Source organism: Pimephales promelas, chromosome 23, assembly GCF_988280905.1.
Source record: "Pimephales promelas chromosome 23, fPimPro1.hap1.1, whole genome shotgun sequence".
NCBI classification, from domain to species: Eukaryota; Metazoa; Chordata; class Actinopteri; order Cypriniformes; family Leuciscidae; genus Pimephales; species Pimephales promelas.
Window position 1 is genome coordinate 25,132,595 of NC_142791.1, and position 16,786 is coordinate 25,149,380.

General features: G+C 38.5%; 1 protein-coding gene and 1 long non-coding RNA gene across 3 annotated transcripts in view; one reads left to right on the top strand and one right to left on the bottom strand.

Moving 5' to 3' along the window:
* cntnap3 (contactin associated protein family member 3) overlaps nt 1-16,786 on the top strand; it is a 172,046-nt gene that overhangs the window by 52,157 nt on the left and 103,103 nt on the right. For both annotated transcript variants that reach the window (XM_089126433.1, XM_089126432.1), the window contains exon 3: nt 14,738-14,931. In XM_089126433.1, the coding sequence (XP_088982559.1) occupies nt 14,821-14,931 (111 nt within the window). In that variant the 5' untranslated portion in view covers nt 14,738-14,820. The remainder of the gene's footprint in view (nt 1-14,737; nt 14,932-16,786) is intronic.
* Nucleotides 1-16,786, bottom strand: part of LOC148969471 (uncharacterized) — a 364,565-nt gene that overhangs the window by 34,237 nt on the left and 313,542 nt on the right. The window lies entirely within an intron of this gene.

Genomic DNA, 16,786 nt, shown 5'->3' on the forward strand with positions numbered 1-16,786 from the left:
TTGCTATCTGGGCAATCATTTCACTAATTTGCTTTAAAGGCGCATTGCGCAACATTTCATGTTAAAAATAGCCGTTTTTCTAACCCATACATGCTTAAAGGATAATTCCGGTATTTAACACCTTGAGTCTATTTTGTAGTTTGTTTTGAATGAAATAGAGTGGTGGACTTAGAAATTTTGACAATGGGTCCTGTCTCGACTTTTTCACTATTTTAGAATCGCCTGTGACAGCGTTAGACTGGGTGTCTATGGGCATGCACAAACATGTCCCTAAAACAACCCTTAACGTTCATTTTCAAAACTGTGAAACTCACCGAGTGGTTGGTGGTGTTCGTTGATGTTCCGAAACAAGTAGCCTAGCGAAATACCGTTTCTGTCGTGTTTTATTTGTCATTTTTTAAAATCGCATTGATGTCTGCTGGAGGACTCCGTGCTCGTTGATATTACTGCGCTAGCTACCGGGAACGGAAAGGGTCTGTTTACATTTGGTTGTAGTCTTTTCGCTCGGTTCTCCGTCTTGCCATATTCGACTGACTTTTTTTACGGTGCGCTAGACACCGTGTTCCGTACAGCGTCCTGGTTGTCGCCATCAAGTGGTCGGGAGTGTGCTAATGCTTCAGACTCAAATATCGAGCGGAAGTTTATACGCGGTTGTGAGGTATCTGAAAAAAATAGTTCCACTATATCTAACAACACGGATTGAAAGCATACACTGCGCCGATATATTTGTTTTTAATCATCAACGAACACCACCAACCACTAGGTGAGTTGCACAGTTTTGAAAATGAACGTTAAGGGTTGTTTTATGGACATGTTTGTGCATGCCCATAGACAGCCAGTCTAACGCTGTCACAAGGCGATTCTAAAATAGTCAAAAAGTCGAGACAGGACCCATTGTTCGAAATTTCTAAGTCCACCACTCTATTTCATTCAAAACAAACTACAAAATAGACTCAAGGTGTTAAATACCAGAATTATCCTTTAAACAATCGCCTGATGGGCTGAATGAGCCCTTGATCGATGTGATTGCCTCTAAAATCCTGTACAGTAAAATAAAAAAATTCGGGACGGATTTGAGACTGGGCGTGACGTCATGCGCGGGTTCACGCTCGCCTGGCTACGTCTAGCAGGTTTGTGTATTCACCGCCATTCTCCGTATCAGCGAAGACAACTCGAGCGACACAACTTTAGTCAACTTTCCACAAAACTAGAAGATGGATTCAAAGAGACCGGCTTGTAGTTCATTCCAAACCCCAACGCAAACTCCACGTAAGACAAAGAAAATCAAACTTTTGTCTAGAGCCAGGCGTAGGAATAAGACGAGAGGAAGACATCGGGAAGCTTTCAACACATGGAGAGATCTCCAGTCGGCTCTAGGGCTCAAACGGGATACAAAGTAATAACTTATATTGTTCATGAATGTGTTTCTATACAGTAAGCGCATAAAACAGTTCAACATGGAGATAGATGGAAACAAAAACCGAAGTTTCCCCCTCACACACACACAAGTGTTTAATTTACTCAAATGCCTTTCCTTTCATATATTTAAAAGGACTTGCAGATTTATAACTTTATTACCTCTGAAGACATTATGAATTTAACAAAAGATTTGTGCGGCTGATGCTCCTTTGGTTATGAACAGCTTGTGGAAGCGTGTGTGTGTCCATGAGCGTGCACACCTCTGGTTGCAGTTTCGCTTGTCACCAGAGGGGGCGTAGTTCTGCATAAACTCAGAGACTTGTGCTATGCACCTTTAAATTCATGGTTTAGTCAAAATTAGAAGTTCTGTGGTTATCTACTCACCCTTAAAAAAAAACAATATTAGACCTAACTGACTTACTTTTGTGTATAAAAAACAGAGATATTTTTCAACATATCACATTTTGTGTTCCTCACAAGAAAGATGGTCGACTTTGGATGGACATTAGTGGGAGCAAATGATGACAGAAAGTTTATTCTGGGATGAAAAATCCCTTTGAAACTTTTGTGACATGTTTGGCTTGCATCTTTCTGTCCGTGTGGTTTGAGATTCCAAACACTTTCGCCTTCCCTGTAAGTGCCTGTTGACCTGATCCAGGCATCAGCCCGGAGGAATCTCAAACTATTTGTTATTTTCCACATGCTTCCAACTTTTACGTGCCACCCCGTTTGACCTTTAGTCCGAGTCCTATATGTGCTGGTTTAAGATTTGTATTGATTTTCTGAAATCTCACTTGCTTTTGATAGAGCCACTAATATCTTGGCATTTAATTTGGCCTGAAGTACTTACAGAAGAAGACAAACATCTAGTGTCTAGACAATGAAGTCGACAGGCCGTGCGTGGAGTGACGGCTGATGGGATGTCTGGGGACTAGAGATGGGAATCACAAGGAATTTAGCAATTCTGGGACTGATTCCTCATATCGATTTTCAGTCTTAGACAATTATTTTAGCATTTTTGGAGAACAAATAATTAGATAAACAAGAAACACATTTATGATTGTATTCACTGCAGATGATGAAAATTTCAGGTTTCACAGAATATACAATTCTGGGTGTCAAGTGTAGTTGGACCAAAATGCCTCACATTTGTAGGGTCTTTCACACGTTTGACGCCACAAACCTGTAAACTAATTCTTCTGAATCACTTGTATTAACCTGGTACCTTGTTAACATAATTGCAAGACAAGTTTACACAGACGGCATCCAATTAATGTCCGGTTCGGGATGTGACGTCTGTTTTGAGATTTTAAAAATAAGCAAATTGTGTTTATGCTGGATTTAGTGCGTAAATAATTTTGTTTACAAATTAGACGCTTTGCTGTTGTTATATAGGATATGTTAAATAATTTTGGATGTGTTCATTGTGATTATACTGGCTGGGTTTATAAAAGTTTATAAAATTGAGGCGATGTCTTTGCTTGGGGCATTATTGTAAACAAAGCTTGTCTATTTCTGAATGTAATCACGTGCATCTGATGATTATAAGGTGTGTATATGTTTATATGTTGAACAAAAGACGTTGCCAGCGGCACTGAGCGGAGTTTTGCCGCTGTAGTGGACACGCACCGTTATGGTGTGTTCACACCAGGCGCGAATAGCGCGTCAGGCACGAGTGATTTCAATGTTAAGTCAATACAAAGACGCGTTACGCGCGTAAAAAAACTCCTGCAGCGCAAATGAGGCGTAGAGCGCGGCACGGTAGACGCGAATACGCCTCATTTGCGCGAATGGTGCGAATTGAGCATCTGGCGCGTTAAGCGCGAATTATTTAGTTAGTGCTATTTGTGCATTCACGTGTTTGAAGCGAATTCGTGCCTGCCGCCCGAGTTGAAAAATCTGATCTTTGTGGTCAATTCGTGCCGCGTTAACCAATCAGGTGCCCAGCTGCTTGCTCATGTGGTGAAGTGTCTGGATGCTTCAATAAATTATTTTGTAATATGACTAAATGCCTGGTGTGGTTCTAATGCACAACAAAGCAATTATTTTATCAGTTAAAACTTTGTTTCAATATACGAGACATGTTCATTTTGTATTGAATGTTATTTATTCCATATCTAGATTATATGAAATATTATTATGATGTAAAGACAACCAACATATGTGCATAAGTTCGTGTCTGGGCGTCAGAGAGAGAAAAAAATCACACGACAGGTTCTAACTTTTGGAGGTTGGCTCTATTTATCATCAAAACAAAAATAAATGACAGATTAGATGGATGAGGGTAAGGGTGATCCTCGCTCCGATGCGGGACAACATGTCCTCAAACTGGACACGGGACAGGCGGAAGTACCGCTGACAGCGGCCGTCATCCAGCCGCAGCTCCTGGAGGAGCAAATGGTGAAACTCGCCAAACGGTTCGCCTCTGAAGGGTCCGGTGGACACAAATGCGTCGACGATGATCCCCGCGCCGGTGTTCTAGCTCTCCAGAGCAAATACAGAGCGGTGACTCTCTTGATGAATGCTCGATCAACATAAAAAATTACTATTTTTTGAAAAATGACTCAAATGGTTTTGATTCTGACGCGCGTGACATGCGTAAATTTCGCTTAAAATTTTTGTTTTTACGCACGTCAGTTTCACTCTTGACGCGCGAATTAAAGGAGAACTCCGGCGCAAAATTAACCTTTGGTCTTATTACACATTGTTACCTAGTCAACCGTTATCTGAGATTTGTTGTCATGATTGCCGAATGTAAATAGAAGATATTTTATACACACAGTCAACTTCGCGAATTACAGGAAGAAGCCATCTTTGAAAAATAGTCTCTACCAATCGATCTACGAACGCCGATCCATGTGTGCTGGTGAGATGTGAATAAGGTGATAAGGTGAGCGCGAACAGTAGGCTACGTGTACATATTGAAGAGAAGAAAACGGTTCGTGTTTGTGTTTCTTCCGGAAACAACGGACCCTGTGAGATTCTGCACAGTTCAGCGCACTTAGATCGGCGATCGTAGATCGACTGGTAGAGATTATTTTTCAAAGATGGCTTCTTCCTGTATTCGCGAAGTTGGCTGTGTGTATAAAATATCTACTTATTAAACTGTATGGACACTGACAAAGTTCTCAATGCTTCGGTTTGAATGTAGGGACCCTTATTATGCTACAGTGTTAGTGTGGGGCTATTTTGAGCCTTGTTAGTGGTAATAACAAGCGATTTTTATTTGTCATTACTCTATGCCCTATATACTAGCGTTTTACTAGTGTTATAGGCTAAACTGTTTTTAGAGATCGTAAATAAACTATTTACATTCGGCAATCATGAAAACAAATCTCAGATAACGGTTGACTAGATAACAATGTGTAATTAGACCAAAGGTTCATTTTGCGCCAGAGTTCTCCTTTAACACAAAGTGGTCAAGCGTCAAACTAGACGTGGTAGACGCGAATTTGTCGCGCGTTATTTACAACAGTGCAAGTACACCACAGCGGCTCTAGGGGTCACTGTTTCACAAAAACATCAAAGCTGCATAGTGTGCCTTTAATTCGATCTCAAATAGACTCATTCATTTCGGGAAAAATTTGTGACTAGCTGATTTCTTCAGCGATGCATCGTACTACGACCGTTAGCAGCGAGTTACAGCGTTGTACGAGAAACACACCCCTGCAGTGGTGCAGCATTGGTTGTGCTGTACGTTTTGAGTATTTTAGTGCTTCTTTTTATTCTGTTCAGTGGCAGAATTAGTCACACTGTTTGTGTTCAGACAAATCATGTTCACTGTTGAGGAGAAGTGTGCTACTGTAAGTGATCAGATGCACCCCACTGGACCAGAAAACAGAAGAAGATCACAGAGACACAATATAAGACTTATCAAATTATACACACAGAAGTTTCAGGCTTTCTATTTAATGAGTCTCTTGATGGCTTCTAAACATTTTTAGCCCTCGACGGCTGCATTCTAGTTTAAACAACATTATTAGACCAATAATGAATTCGTTAGACGTCCGTTTGTGCTATTTTTCCCATTAGAATGCTTCCAATCTCAGGCCGGATTACATGCTGTATGTCATTGCGCAGACCTGCCGGGATATCGGAACTAACCTCTTTGAATCATGGGATAAATAAGCAAAGCGTTCTCATTTTATACGGCAGCTTGTGCTAATTCCCCGACCGCCGGCGGCTCTCGCTGTGAAGAGCGCTGGATTTCTCACAAGCGTTCCACTGTGTTTGTATCATTACGGGCGCCATTAGCTGTCGTTTAAATCGTCAGCTGTTAGTCTATCAGCAGGTGTAATTGTTCCTCGCCACGTTGCAGATATGAAGAGTGCACGGAGGGTTTAATTAGAATGCAAATGTGATTGTGTATCTCATGATAGCCGCTACCAGCTTTAGATTTTATCCCCAGGATGTAACAGCCTTACTTACAAGGCCATTATATATTGAAGCAAAAGACCTATGTAACACAGTAATCTAAAAGCCAGACGTCTTCTCTAACGTTATGTGTTCATAAGGAAAATTGAATGCGTTTCATTTTGCATTGTGTGAAAACAGCCATTCGTGTGAATTTTTAGTGCGTGGGCAAATGATAATAACTATAATTCACATATTTCGCTTTCAACATGCGGATTAAACAGTCTGGCATTTAGATCTACAATCAATGTGAAAAAGAAAATTAGATCCGTATGAAATTCTAATTATATTCCTTTCAGATAAACTCAGCAGTTGCAATTAACCAGAAAGTATTTAAATTCGTATCCTCTTGTTGCCTTGGTCTTTTTTTTTTTTTTTTTACTCGAGTCAAGAAAAATCAAGCAGGTGGCAGCTTTCCAGATCCATTTGTGTTGCATTAGCTTCATCAAAAGCTCTACAATCACGCCTGCTAATGTTATAAAACTCTACTCTACTTTCATCAGACATTTCTGCTGATCCCTGCTCCAAACTAGCTTTTGTCCCTTGGCACTTGCAGGTGGAAACGAGATAAATAATAGATGAGATTCTGGCCAGTTCATCAGACAGATGTCTGCTCTTCGTCGGACCGTTGTTTGTTTCAACTTTCTTAAATCCCGCTAGCCGGTGATATATGTCTTCCATTTTCCATTCAGCGGCTGTGACGTATGAATCATACATTTACTGCACCACAGGAAATAAACATTTGGGTGAATGTCTTTACTGTAATGCTATATGTTCTCCTAGCCATTACTGCTATGTCAAAAGAAAAAATAACTAGCCCAAACGATTGGTTGTTGTTTTTGAAAGAAGTCTCCCCTGCTCAACAAGGCTCAATTTAATCATATTCTGATATATATGTGTATATATATATATATATATATATATATATATATATATATATATATATATATATATATAAAGTACACCAGGGTGACTAGGATGACACGACATTGTCCAGCCATGACTTCTTTTTCCACAGGAGTTTAAATATGAGAAAACACAAAGGCCAACTTCCCTTAAAGGCGCTCTAAGCCATTGGTTTCCAACAGGGGTGTTGCGGCCCACAAGGGGGCCTCAGCGAGCTCTGTGGGGGGTCGTGTCATATTTTGAAAGGTTTGAGCAATATGCCTATTGAAGACCGGAAGTACGTCTTTTAGTAGGGATACGGCTCTTCTGGTTAGCTTTTTACAATGGTGGAGTCCGATAGATACCTCTGGACCAAATCTCTCCGCAACCTGCCTGAAGTCACATATGACGATGTGGTTCAGATGGTCAATGAAAACTCTCAAGTGGGAAAGCGTGAAAGCTAGGGGTGTAAGTTAACAATACAACGATATAGATCGATGCAATGATACGATGCATCGATACCACGCATAAAATATCGATATACGGTACTTTTATTTTGACACCACAACCTCATGTAACTTTTCTCCGCTAAAATAGACGTCTGACAAGATTGACTGAACCCTTTGTCACAAAAGCTAGTGTTTTCCACTGTAAAGGCATCGCGAGTTTATGTTGTACAGCAGAAGCGACAAGCCCCGAAAAAAAGTCTATTTTAGCAAATCACTGCGCAGTATTCAGGTCAGGTGACAAGGCTGATTGTCACTTTGAAAAGACGCGTTAGCTGAGAGGAGTTTCATCAAAGCTGACTAAAAGTGATCGAGGATGGATTTCAGCAAACTTGATGTACCTGTGATATCTTCTTTGGCTCATAGAAAGAAAATAAAAGCTGAAACTTTTTCAGGGATTCTTGCTAAAACGGGTGGTAAGTGAAAAGTGAAAAGCTCTCTGTGTTGCGTGTACGTTAATCACAACAACAAAGTTTGACAGGCGTCTATGTTAATTAATAATAATTACTTGGCTTTATTTATCTCTGAAACATGATATATATATATATATATATATATATATATATATAATATTAATTATATTTAAAATTAACTTTAAAATAACAGAAGAGTTCGTTTGTTCGTTTTCATTGTTTTTTTATTTTTGTTTTCTACTTTTATAGGCTTATTTCAATTGCGATTTTCAAAGAGTTTAATTAAACTTTCATGTAAAATATGTTTGGATGTATTGTAAGTTAATAAATGTAATTGGTGGTGGACACTTGGCACATATATCTTAATATCAATTAATCCATCGATATAGCCCTGAAACGAATCGAATCGTAATCGTATCACAGAATTTTTTGAGGTATCGGAAAGTATCGTATCCCTGGCTGAGAGAATCGATATCGTATCGTATTGTGATTAACTGTCCGATTTACACCCCTAGTGAAAGCTGAGGTATTGCTGTCTACGTCCTGATGCAGAGCAACCCGGTACACTACAACGACAGCCGTGGGTATGGATAAACAGAGATAAAAAGTACCCCATGTGTACAACTGGATATACCGTTGGATCTTTAATTTTGAGGGCCTATTTTTCTGCTGGAGGTCCTGGACATCTTGTTCAGATCTTGTTCAATATCAACAGATACAAAATCACAACCTGACGGCCTCTGCTAGAAATCTTATAATGGGCCGTGGTTGGATCTTCCGTCAGACAACAGTCCAAAACAAACATCAAAATCAACACAAAAATGTGTCACTGAGCACAAAATGAAGCTTCTGCCATGACCGTCCCAGTCCCTGAACCCTGTAAAAGATGAGTGGTCTGAAATGAAGAGAATAAGCACCTTCTTATGAAAAGGATCTGAAGAGAGTCTGTATGGAGGAATGGTCTCTGATCTCAGGTCAGGTGTTCTTCAAACTCATCCGACATTACAGGAGAAAACTCAGAGCTGTTATTTTGGCAAAAGGAGGTTGCAAAAAGTATTTAGTAAAAGGGTGCCAGTAATAGTGGCTAACTTGTTTTGGAGAAAAACATTTATTTCACATTGTGAAATAAATGTTTTAATATATATATATATATATATATATATATATATATATATAAATTATATTTGAATACATGCATACTTTGAAATCCAGCCTTCTAATATGATGATTTGCTGTTCAAGAAACTTTTCTGATTATCAGTGATGTTGAAAACATCATATTTTTTGAGAAAACATTGACAATTTTTTCTTTGAATGGAAAGAAAACAAAAAGAACAGCATTTAGCTGAAATAGGATCTTTTGCAACATTATAAATGTCTTAACTGTCAATTTTGATCAATTTAATGCATATTTGCTAAATAAATAATTATTTTCTTATAAAATAATCAATTTTTTAAAGAAATAAAAATGACTGTCTCCAAACTTTAGAATCATAGTATATGTTTATATTTCATGGGATTTCAATGGGATTCTGGAATAAAATGAGATTTTTCCAAATGATCACTCCCAATCCAAATAGTTTGACGTAGGTCACTGATTAGCTTATAGAAAGTCACTATTTTGTCTGTTTCTTACAGATGAATTGTCACTGGTGGTTTGTGGTGTTGGTCCAGGTGTTAAATATGATGACAGGGTCATTTAAATGAGTGTCAGACGAGCGGCCGGCTGCCCTCATCAACGACCCCTGGTTAACCTTCATCATTTTCTTCATTTAGAGGAACGGTTTTGTCCGTTCCGGTCAGAAAAAATGCAATGAACGTCCAACTTTTACTTCATTCGACGTGACAGCTGAGCAGAAACGGGGCTTTTTCGGAATTAGACTATTATTCTTTAATGAGGGCCGTATAAGAGGTCATTAAGATGGGTAATTCAGTGTTAATAGAAACACAATGGGTGGAAAGACTGGTGTATAATTGACAACAGTGGCAATACCAGAAAAAAGTTGGATTTAATTTGATATACTCTGATGCTGTGTGTGTTTAGGGGTTTAATTTAAAAAAAAAAAATCATTTTTATGTTTAAAAACTGTTATTTTATTATCATTAATACACTACCATATAGGTTTTGTTAATATTTTAAATCAGATTTTTATTTTTACATTTTCTGTTTTGATTTAAATTTTACTATAAAACATTTTTTTTAATGTGTCTGTTTTTATTAAGTTTGTAGTTTAATTTATTTAGTTGTAATTATTGTAGTACTTCAACTTTAATCAGAAGAAAAATCTAAATCTTGCCTTGTCAACTAATTGAAATAAACTAAATATTTTATTTCAGTTCTATTAGAAGTGATGAAAAGGGTTTTTTTATGGCTTAATTTTAGTTCATTATTATAACAATAGTATACATGCTTACAAATGTTAAATTATGAAATAAATACAATTATTGTTTTACATTATATATAAATAAATATCTAGTTCAGTCATGAAACTTCAGAGGGCACAGGCTGATGGTCCTTTACATGAAATCTGCAATCAATCACATCATTACCGCATGGCGCAAGCTGATTGGCCTCCGCTGATCCTGCAGCCAATGAGATTGCTTGCTCAGCATTTAGATAGTTTGTTGTAGTAAGCTGGTCCTCTGAAACCCTCCACATTCCCCAGCTCCACCCGCCTATATATATATATATATATATATATAAATGCAGTGTGTCTGTGTATCTATTAGCAGTAGTAAGTCCATACTTGCTCTGCAGCAGCATTTTATCTTTATATTGTAGCTATTTTTTTTTTTTTCATCTGAATGATCTGAATGCAATTAAATCTTTTTAGACAATTTAGTTCATTCCCACCTTCCCATTTTCTTTCTGGAAATGAGCCTGCTTCACTAAAGTGAAACAGAATGTGAGTGTCATTTCAGGTTAAACCTCCAATATAACTTAAACACAGAAACCTCTCTTTGTATATATCTGAGATGTGCAAGTTTTTTTTTCAGCTAAGCCTGATTCCTGAAGCGCTGAGACAACAGGAGCTCAGGGCTTTTGAAACCTTTTAGAGAAACACTCTGCGATCGATCATAGATTCTGCTGTCCCTTTTCCATAATATTAAGGACAAAGCTACTTTCTGGATGCTGGTTTGAATTCTAAACACACGCTTTGTGTCAGTATAAACGTTCTCCCGCTGTCCGCCCCTCTGTTTGGCCCTCAGTAATGAGCCGAGGTCACTTTTCATTTCAGTGGCCATGTCAATGTCTTCTGACACATGTATTGAGCCCTGCCCTAAATACTCAAATAGGCTAGTCATGCTACTCTGAAGCTAACTGGCTGTTTTAGAAACACCAAACTCAGGTTTCATGATTCAACCGGACGCTACAAGTCTAACCGAACCTCGATCTGCCAGCTTGTTAGTGTTCACTTTTGAGAAAACTCTTGCTGATAATTTACTCACCCCCATGTCATCCAAAATGTCCATGTCTTTCTTTCTTCAGTCGAAAAGAAATGAAGGTTTTTGATGAAAACATTCCAGCATTTTTCTCCATATAATGGACTTCAATGGGAACCAAACCGTTCAAGGTCCAAAAGACACTTTCAGTGCAAACTGCAAACTGTTCAAAGGGTTTTAAACGATTCCAGATGATGAATAAGGGTCTTATCAAGCGAAATGATCGCTCATTTAAAAAAAAAGTTTAAGCTTTAAAAGCTCAAATGTGTGCGTGACGCACGTTCGTGACTCTCCTCTTCGAACTTGTTCATCAAAATGAACAAATCTTTTTCCGAGTCAATTCGTTCGTTTTGTTCGTTGAATGAACCAAATGACTCGGAAAAAGATTTGTTAATTTTGATGAATGAGTTCGAACAGGAGAGTCGCGAACGTGCAATGCAGTACAGAGAAAGGCGAGCATTTGAGCTTATAAAACTTAAACTTTGTTATTTATTTTTTTTAATGAACGATCATTTCGCTTGATAAGACCCTTATTCATCGTCTGGAATCTTTTAAAGCCCTTTTAACAGTTTGCAGTTTGCACTGAAACTGTCTTTTGGACCTTGAACCATATGGTTCCCATTGAAGTCCATTATATGGAGAAAAATCCTGGAATGTTTTCATCAAAAACCTTAATTTCTTTTCGACTGAAGAAAGAAAGACATGGTCATCTTGGATGACACGGGGGTGAGTAAATTATCAGCAAAAGTTTTTTTTTTTTTTTTTTTTTTTTTTTAAGTGAACTACTCCTTTAACAAAAACAACCTTTGATTTTACAAATAATATTTAGTAATGAATATTTAGTAAATATGGAAATTAATATTAACCAGAAATATAGTTAATTCTTTGTGTTAACTAAGGTAGTAAACTAATGTTAAAAGATGAAAGTATTACCATGTCTATATTTCATTATTAGAGAAGTAACATCTGCGACTGTTGATACTTCAGTGACGCATAACTCCATCAACTCTTCTGAGCTGTGAAAGAACAACCTGTGAGCATTCAAATGGTTCTCTGGGTATAAAGATTGTCTTTATCTGTTCCCGTGGCGGTCTAGAAATTCCCCATCTTCAGTTGGTCTGTCCTGATTATGAGCGAGACACCGTTTGGGTTCACTGAGCTCCACCTGTCTGATGGCTCCATCCATCTGGCATCCATCTTTGGCCACATTCAGCATTTTCTCTTGCTCTGCTGCCCAATATCCCGAGCAGGTGTTGTTCTCGCCTGCTCCTCACGGCGCGGTGTCCCACGTTAGGTGATTTTATCATGATTTACGACAGACAGGTACCGTTTATGAAGCCGTCTTATCTGATTTACCGTGGAGGATCCACATCTGAGACGCCGCACGGCACTATGGGTGGCCTCACCAGTGCAGATAATAAGAGAGGGAATATGACTAGGATTTTCAGGCTTATTTGTGTCAGTATTTATGGGTCTGCTGTAGGTAAATGGACTCTTTTCTGACGGGCTCAGAGTATTGATGTTGTTAGCAGGAACCGCCTGTAAGACAGTCTGCTAGCACACAGGTTGTTAACTGCAAACCCTACAGAGTAAAAGAAAACAAAACAAAACAAAAATCGAAATTTTAAATAAAACATTATTATAAGAGTATGTTTTACAAGAATCTACTTCAAAATTTCTTTTGATTCAGTGTTACACTGCCATTGTTTTGTAATAGTTTGTGTAATTTACTAGCTATTTCTGAGTGAAAATTGTTTCAATGGAAATACGCACAATATGAGGATAGTTAATTCAAGTTAATTAACTTCTCTGAGCACAAAATTTGAAGTCTGTGCATGTTGACTTTTCTTTACAATGAAAATATATGGCGACACCAAAATATAGTCAAGTCAGGTCATCTTCATTTATATAGCGCTTTTAACAATGTAGATTCTTCCAAAACTGCTTTACAGTGATAATAGGAAATTACAACCCGGTCTCATCCCAAGACGTCATATAACTGACGTTTTGGGACGTCTTTTGACCATACGTCAATATTTGCCTTTTTAGGGCCCCCTTAAACGTCGGTAGATGAGGTTATAGGACCCTAACCCTACCCCATACCTAAACCTAACCCGTCACCTAACTGACGTTAAAGGTAAAGCGTCAGTTGTATGACGGCCCGGGATCGCCATCTACCGACGTTTAAGGGGGCCCTAAAAAGGCGGATATTGACGTATGGTCAAAATACGCCCCAAGACGTCAGTTATATGACTTTTTGGGATGAGACTGTGTTAGAAATTAAAGAAACTTGTTTGTTTTGGCTTTATGACAGCTATAGAATAAAGTTATTTTCCGGCTAAAGTTAGTTTTAATTGATTGATTAACTTAGGGCCGCTAACACGACACCGTTCTAACAGAAAACTCTTAAGTTCTCTCTGCGCAAACTTTAAAAACGCGAACCTGTGAGAACGTTGAATCTTTTTTTTTTTTTTTTTTAACAGGCAAGTCATTAAGGACAAGTTCTTATTTACAATGGCGGCCTAACACGTGGAATAACCACTTAGGGAAAGCAAATGGGGCTAAAATAAATACAGGCGTTAATGATGGCGTGCACATGCGCATTAAGAGTAACGTATGTGCGTTTGAATATATGTCCGCAGGCATGTAGTGCTTCCCCAAAAAACCCAACCCTCAACAAACTACTTGTCTGGCTTAAAATTTATAAAACAGAATTGTCTCGCTTCAGCGTAGCTACGTGAAGCGGGATTATCCCGACAACGATTATCTGTACAGAGGTAAAGGGAAGGAGGCCTGCACAGCACAGGGAGGGACTAGTGACACTTCAGGGCTGCGTTGTCGTCATGTACAGGCTCAGGTCCTTCATCAGATCTGGATACGGCCTGGATCCGGCGGACTGCGTTAAACCTCAGGATAAACAGAGAGACCACTATTAGCATAGATGCCATAGTCTGAAGAGTCAAATAGTCTGAAGAGACTCTTATGCGACTTGTTTAGTGTTTTTTGTGGAGATTGACTGCCTTCATTCCCATGGGTTTTGCTTCAAAGTTATGCTAAACATCTACATTTGTCTTTCATGGACGAGAGAAAGTTCTGTATAACAATGGTGATAACATTTTCATTTTTGTGCAACTGATTGTATGTGAAGGCTTAGGTGGGATATTGAAATGGTCAAAGAGAATTTCACAAATGAAAAGATCAAGATTATAAACGAATCTAATCAAGCGGTTGTTAGACTGCAAGCAGGTTTTTAACAGGATTATTTCAGTGGAACGGCTTTATCCTCATTAAGATGTGTTGATAAAACATGAAGGAAAGGTTTTATACTATATTATACATTTTATTTATATGAAATATGTATATATATATATTCAAATGATTCCTCCAATCTTTGTGTGTTATTAGAGTTTTACATTGAACACTAGCCTATTAATATGCTAGCTAACATCAAACTATTGAAATGACTTGTGAATCGGTGCACTTCACATGAGTGTCTATATATAGAGCGTTGCAAATCAGGCACTTGTAAGGGTTCTATTTCAATTTGCATGCTTCCTAAGAAGGCAGCTGTTGTTTTTTCCCAATCGGACCATAATGCTGTGCATGCCATGTGAAGCCCTCAGCTCACCCAGCTCTTCCTCTGTCTCGTGTCCTGCAGGTGCTGGAGGCTGGTCTCCACTGGACTCCAATAAGTATCAGTGGCTGGAGATCAAGCTGGAGCAGCGGACGGAGATTACAGCCATGGCCACTCAGGGCCGATACGGGAGCTCAGATTGGGTCACACGCTACCTCCTCATGTTCAGTGACACGGGCCACAACTGGAGACCGTATCGGCAGGAAGATAGTATCAGGGTAAGAGTTTAATTCCTCGGTGTTGTGCAGCTTCACCTGAGATGAAGGAAGAACATGCCCAGATAAGATAAAAACTTACACAACGATGGATTTTAGTAAGTGCAGGGCTTAATGCTTTTTTTTTTTTTAATTTGGAAATTTAGGAGCACAACAAGAACTTTACGTGCGCAAATATTTTCCTTAAAGGAGTAGTTCACTTTTACCTTGACATCCAAGATGTCCATGTCTTTCTTTCTTCAGTCGAAAAGAAATTAAGGTTTTTGATGAAAACATTCCAGGATTTTTCTCCATATAATGGACTTTAATGGGAACCAAACGGTTCAAGGTCCAAAAGACACTTTCAGTGCAAACTGCAAACTGTTCAAAGGGCTTTAAACGATTCCAGACGATGAATAAGGGTCTGATAAAGCGAAACGATCGCTCATTAAAAAATAAAAAAAAGTTTAAGTTTTATAAGCTCAACTGCTTGCCTCTCTCTGTTCTGTGACGCGCGTTCGTGACTTTCCTGTTCAAACTCGTTCATCAAAATGAACGAATCTTTTCCCCAGTCAGCTCGTTCATTTCGTTCTTTGAATGAACCAAATGACTCGGAAAAAAGACTTGTTCATTTTGATGAACGAGTTCGAACGGGAGATTCACGAACGCGCGTCACAGAACAGAGAGAGGCGAGCAGTTGAGCTTATAAAACGTAAACTTTGTTATTTATTTATTTATTAAAATGAGCGCTTGATTAGACCCTTATTCATCGTCTGGAATCATTTAAAGCCCTTTGAACATTTTCCCGTTTGTTCACGTGTCGTTCGGTATAAAGCCTGTTGAGAACCGTTAGTCACGAATCCGTCTGTCGTCAGAAGCACTTAGAGTTTAAGACGTGAGCTTCTTTTCCCCTTCTTCGTGTCGCTCCTACCAGAGGAGGATTTGCACCTTGACTCTTGATATATTTCACAGGCCACTTTAGAGCAAATGAGATGCGCCTCCTCGGCAGGAAACAGAGCAATTTGTTGAGCTTAACGCTTCACTTCACCAGACTACTGATCCCCTCAAACGCACTGAGAACGCTACTCAGCTCCCAATTACTCGGAGCTCAGAAAGACCAAATTGCACACATCTCTGACAGATATAAGGACAAAATGAACATCCCTCCCTGCAAAATAATCCACAATAACTCTACTTTGCCTCTTAAAATGGCTAGCAGGACCTTAGCTGGAAAATACCCTGATTTTAAAAACCACCCGAGGTGGTTTGCTGGTTTAAGCTGGTCTGACTGGCTTCCCAACTTTGCCAAGCTTGCGTTTAGCTGGTTTTGTCGATGTTCAGCTTGTCTTAGCCTTACGGATTATATATTCTTTATTTAATAATATAAATATATTTTATCATTTTATTTTTAATAATTACAGAATATATTTAATTTGTATAGTTTATTTACATGCATTTCTTCTTATTAGTAATTATTAGGGATGCACGATATCGGTATCGGACGATATATGTTCATTTTTAATGTTATCGTTATCGGCCTGGTAATAAAATGTGGCCGATATATTAAAGCTGATTAATAATGTATTATTCCCTGCAGCTGAGACACTTGTTGAGCACTGTTTATGTTTTTGAATTTCTTGAAATATGATTGAAATCTCTTCAAAAAATGAAAATACGGTTCAGTACAACATGTGCAGCGCAAATCTGTCATATCGGCTATACAACACTATGATGAGAACATCATTATAATTGTGCGCTTGGGACATGGATTTAATTGTGAGACTTTTGTTTTTGTAATCAGGCTCTCAAAATTAGATACAAATTTGGATTTAAATTTATCGGCCGATATATCGGTTATCGGCTTTCAAATATAAAGAAT